Source organism: Varroa jacobsoni, unplaced genomic scaffold, assembly GCF_002532875.2.
Source record: "Varroa jacobsoni isolate VJ856 unplaced genomic scaffold, vjacob_1.0 contig01313, whole genome shotgun sequence".
Taxonomy (NCBI): Eukaryota; Metazoa; Arthropoda; class Arachnida; order Mesostigmata; family Varroidae; genus Varroa; species Varroa jacobsoni.
Window position 1 is genome coordinate 64458 of NW_019214619.1, and position 6000 is coordinate 70457.

A 6000-nucleotide genomic window follows, 5' to 3' on the forward strand; every position below is an offset into this window, starting at 1 on the left:
CGGCCACGTAATCTCGTCCATGCACAATCGTTTATAGTAAGCGCCTTCAGCTGCATTAACAAAAAACTATAGTCGACCTTTAACCGTTAGTAACAGAGTAACCTACGAGTACATAACTGAACATACAGCGTTTCTGACAAAATTCTTTTTCTGTTACCCGTCACATTTCGTACAATAACTAAATCGCAGACAGAAGTACAGTCTTGCTCACCGCACTATAAAGTAAAATTATCATAAATTATCGACTATCCGTTATTCACGGATTTATATATCTAAAAGATAAATCTATTCCTTATCATTATCATAATCATACCCTATCATTATTACACGTGTTTTCCAGATACTATTTATGCGTACACATTGTAGCATAGTAAACTGTATCGTCTTTGGGTGTATTTCAGCAATTGATAAAGACAGTTGCATATTTTATCAATTAGATATCGCTTGGGTATGTTCTCTCCTAATCTTATCACGCACATACCAGTCCGTTGCAGGTCGAGATGGCTGCCAAGGCGCTCAAGTAACCGCCGTTAAATTTGCGTAACTTCCCACTGAAATGGCAGTGTTTTTTATGGCTGCCCAAATGTAGTCGACTATGAGCTATATTGCCCACACCACGGTGACGTTCGATTACCAGCGCTGGTGAGACAAAGTAGCGATTGGGCCGTAACATGACATGGTAGTTGGTACCTTCGATGGGTAACTCATAGTAGACTTCTTCGTCTTTGTTACTGCTAGCCGGGCTACCGTGAACATTTCGCCGGCTTCGTAGATGTTGATGAGGTTCGGAGGAGGATAAAGATGAAAACACTGTCGAGTCATCGTTATGATGACTGCCTCGGCCGTCATTTGTTGACGATGGCGATCCTGGTTCGGCTGAATGCGCCAGATGGTGCGAAAGAAACGTGCCATCAGCTGTCACCTTGCGTGGATGAATCACCTCAAACCACTCAAGGTCCAGGGCGAATCGCTCTGAAACCAAACATCAACAATACTTTATTGTTATACACATGTGGTAATATAAAATATATGTATATACATATAATCAGCATTTTGAAATGGACGCATCTCTTTCTTCAGGCGGCGTACCAACAGTTGCTTGTAGGCGTTCGTCTTCTGATCTACTTTTCTACTGTTCTACTTCTGATCTACGGCTAATAGTACACATAGATTTTCTCTCACAAAACAAAGCAATTTCCATTGGAGTCGGCTACGTGTTCCTAAACTAAGCCAGCTACGAACGTACAATCAGAACATGAAATTACCTCTGCAATGCTTCCCGTTTTTACGTATCCTTTACCTCAGGTTTATGTTTTTACCTAAGCGTGCGATCACTAAAGGTCATCATCACACAATCAGATCACGTGAACGAAGAAACTATCGTAATTTGGTCATGACGAATGAGATCATGATTCGACTACTTGGTCTTTGGGCAGATGGGCCCAACTGCTAAATTGATCCAAAATACTAATTTCCTTTCTTCAGCCTCCCGTTGCAGACATGCTACGTACGTTCTTTGCCGTTCAGCCCGTAGATATGTCTAAAGTCATAAATACGCTATATTGCATTTATATCAACAAGGGCCAATATTTTACAGCGTTTGACTTGCGTAATAGCATTTAGGCTAGTTGGAACGGTCCTGCAGCTGATAGCTGCAACGGTCGATTTTGGCCTTTCGATACGACTCCGCGAAATTTACAGATGAATACGAGATGGACGTTACAAAAAGCTTATCTCTACCTATTCATTAGTAGTAGCAATAGTATTAATGAGAGTAGATGGATAAGGACTATTGTACCTTGGTTCGGAATAATGCAACTTGTAGCAAATCAAAACAGCTCTAGAAACTTCATAGCCTTCCTCACCTAGGCCATTTCCATTGTTCCTGTGGAACCGCCATGTGGCACCGACCTGTCTCATTTTGCCCCAAGCCTTTTTCGCTTCCCTCTTTGTGAACGACAGTAGTCCATCGCTTTGGTACAGTATACGCCCCATGTCTTTCGTTAGGTCGGTTCCGTCGCCTGTTAGGAATGCTAACGTATATATGTGATGTTATTACGCATCGTCTATCCGAAAGACTAATGGGCAAACCAGTATGGAATATAGAGGGGGCTAGATATACCTGTACAACCGCCAACACACGACACAAGACGTAGATATACAAACAGGTGGGTCAGAGCAGTTGAATTCAGAACATGGAGATACCGGTTTGTAGAAAAAGCTTGAAAAATACAGTCGGCTACAGCAGACCGTATTCCGGAACAGATGTGACAGGCACCAACTGTGGCTGGGGTGGGACACGGTAAAACCTAACTCCGGCCACATGTTGGTTACACGTGACATGAGCTAGGAACTTTATTGGAACGGCATATTATACAGCGAAATAATATGTCCTAACAGCCACTGGACGGATGGACAGCAGTAAGAAGCAACAATGAAGCTTAGCCAAAACAAACCAATAGACGAGGAAAGAACCGGTGTCGTTAGGGTGGGTCACGTTTTTGTATTGGATATCGCATTCTAGTAAAGTTCCCGTTTAACTTTGGAGAAGCTATGACATGGACAGCTGTATCATCTTGTGCCTATGCTTAGTGCTAATGAACGCGGTCTTAACGAAACATACGCTATCACAATCCAAGCGTGTTCATACAAATGGGCTGAGCCTTATGAGCTCTCGTGCAAACGGTCGCGGTTTAGCAAGTTCTTTTTTATTGATACGCCTAGACTTTCTCCAAAATTACTTGCACGTATATACCTGTAACTTACTTTATATGTGCTCTGTTCATCAGTCATTATGAAAATTGTCACATGTTGCTTCTCATTTCATGTGCAACTATGCACACGCATGCACATACACACAGTAGGGCTCACCGATAGTTGTGTGCGGTACACTCTTCACATGAAGGTAATTAGCAGTAATGGTAACACAATCAAGTACACAAGAAAGTAAACGTGTAAAAAACAGCTCAGAAAAGGACTAATCTTCCAGAAACGGCCTGTTTTTGCAAAATCGAACGGTTGAATGACTTGAATACAGTCGCCAATCACGAGGTGCGATTAAGGTACGCGCGAATGACGTATAATATGTTCACAAAGTTCTGAAAACTTTTAAAGGGTGATACTGTCGCGCCAAGATTCAAGTTTTGATATGCATGCATATATTTGGCGTATCTGTATGCCTTCGACTCTTCAATGCCGTAAAACCCTTTTCTAACCGCACGTAACAAGACACAAACGCACCGAGACAATTACCTTTATTGAAATGCTTCCATTTTATCTGATCCATTTACCGTTATCCATTTATCCATTTACTGAACGGAAGGATCACTATTGACATAGCCGGAAGGGAGTGACAATCGTAAACAAATTCCTCAATTTATACCCCCTGCGTTCTCGTAAACACAGTATCACTGGTCTATAGCGTATGCGTGTACAAATTTTCCGAAAACAACTTCCGAAAAGTTCGCACGACCAACTTGAAAAATATCAATGTTAAAGTCTTTATTGACAGCTGTATCAATTAACTTAGCTTTTTTTTTGAATGAATAATCATTTTTTTTTTGTTTTTCAGAACCTCACTAGGAGGTCTTCAATGACACATGTATTATACTTAAATATACGTTCACGGACCCAGCGGAGCGTATCTATGCTATCGTAGATTTTCACATGTAAAAAAAACGACGTCAGATGAAAGGCGACCCAATTTTCAGCGAGGCTGTGTACCTCAAATATGAGTTGCGCTAACATGGAAACGAATAAGTGAAAACATGGGCGCCTTCGGCGTGACCCCATATAAATTTTAGTACCTTTTAGATATCGCGTATATATTCCCTTACTGTTTTCGTGCCGCACTGCCCATTGAACGCTGGGTGGATAAGTCGCTACAAGTGCCCCTGCGGTGTCAGCTGCCGAAGGAGATAACTAAGGTGGCAATGATTTCTATCAGCCTGGAATATTCCAGCTTGCCTTTGTCTTGTACTATTAATAATGCAACGTATTGCTTCTCGTATCCATCAATAGCTTTACGAATAGCAGTCGAGCACACGTAAAGACGAAGATGGCCACACGTAGATTCAAATGGTAACTGCACATATACAAACACATATAAAAACAATGTCAACAGAGCTCCTTGCAGATGATTGAATCGTACGTATACATTCGTGCTATAGCAAAATTTCGTTCGGAAGACGCGCCAATGCGTTAAAGGGAAACGAGGTACTGCTGGTATTGTAGCACGCGGTTTATGACAAATACCGAGCCGGCGGTACGGACTGTAAAAAAACGGGATGCCGAAAGAGTATATGCATAGTAGAGAGCGTAACTGTTCTAAAAGTGTTAGCTAGATTCAAGAAAAAGTAGTAAACATATTCATCGTTTGTTGATACCATTATTGTTTCCCTTGCCAGCGACAGGGAAGCAGCCAAAGTCTGGTTCGGTTTACGTATGCCTGATTGTTTCACTGGTCTATCTATATACTATTGCCTAGCGATTATTTTGCTAAAAGGTCAAGACGCAAAATGCGTGATGCTCGCACCTGTTAAACGTTTGCACGACCTGTGTATGCATACAAGCAGATTTAGCTCAAACCGCTGGAGAGAATTCACGGGAGAACTTCGCTCGAACGTATTCTGTCATTGCTAAGCATATCCCTACCAGGATTGCTATTCGCTACCGAGGAACGATTGGCAGCTAGTTTCGTTACTCAAATGCGTCAATGCAGATAGCATATCGTATGTTATTAGAGTAGCTATTGGGCATCATCGTACCTCTACAGGCCCCTTAGAAGCCCATTATCGTCACTAACTACTATATCACCTCTTGACCTGTGCACCGGGCTTCGTGTATATAGCTAAGAATTGTACCTGAATCCATTGCTGCTCATTTACATAATAGTCGACGTTTTTAGAGAGGTCTGCACCTATAAAATCCTCAGTGAATTCCTTTATATATAGCACTCCGATTAATCATGCTCTGTCGAGCTAGGGTACGGAGCCCGCTTGACTTTAGCAAAAACAAGAAGTTGGTTTATTCCAGCGTCTTGATCTAATCGGCGCCTTCTGACACAATATCGCTAGCCGGCGATGCAGGAAAAGATGACAGGAAGGCCACTTGGCTCTTTAGCGCATAACGTTTATCTCACCAGTAACCTATCTACAATATCTCGTCCACCTCCGATTTTTCCTGTTGACCTCTACTTACGCCAGTCTGGATATATGCACAACATCTCATGCAAACTGCATGTAAGCGCCGTCAAATGTCTTATACAGATAATGAAAGAAGACTGTGTACGAATCGAGATGGCTTAAATAAATAAAAAAAAAAAAAAAATAGACGCATTTCTTCGCCGAGTGCCCCTACTTCCTCGAGACACTAGTCGTATAGTGTACGTTCCTTTGCGAGAGATATCGTCTCCTGAGCCGGCCGCTGTTGATTTCACGAATGGCTGAGCATGAGCGAATAAAAGTCAGCCCCCGCCTTTGCCAACCGCGCCTTCGTCTGCGCTATTCAAGAGGGCTATGACAGACCGCTGACCCAGTGCGCACTCCACACGGCCTGTTCAGCACGAAAAACGATACTTGTATGGCTCACTGAGCCTCAATAGCGGAGGGCCATCGCGAATTAATTGCTACTGTATACAGCTTTCCCGTCGATATGGTCATGACTGTCTTTCAAAGGCCATTGTTGCTTGAACTACCACGTTATCTGTCGTATGATTTAGGATCCTTGCGTGTAATACTATGCATTATGATATTGTTCGGAATACACGTTGCTTGGACGTACTACATCGTACAGTCAGTGCATGATCACTTTTTTATAGGATTTCATCCGCATGAATTAGATCAGTAACAACAATCCGATGCTATATTGTATCGTAGCTGTTTTCAGCAAAACGACAATGAGAAAAACTTGAAACGTTTATTCAACTAGAAGTGGTTTTAGCAGTCAGGTATAGAGTAAAGATGCTGGATAACTATGCGTGTCCAACAAAATTATGTTGAC

The 6000-nt window shown here is 42.2% G+C and overlaps 1 protein-coding gene across 2 annotated transcripts in view; it reads right to left on the reverse strand.

Annotated features, from left to right (window-relative positions):
* The window catches only part of LOC111271960 (A disintegrin and metalloproteinase with thrombospondin motifs 7), a gene marked incomplete at its 3' end in the record, with an annotated part of 65093 nt that extends 60708 nt beyond the window's left edge, over positions 1-4385 (reverse strand). Inside the window, 2 exon segments of one of the 2 annotated variants that reach the window (XM_086973112.1) lie at positions 482-972; positions 3837-4385. In XM_086973112.1, coding sequence (XP_086829238.1) covers positions 482-673 — 192 coding nt within the window. 2 annotated transcript variants of the gene reach the window in all.
* Positions 4386-6000: the final 1615 nt, after the last annotated feature.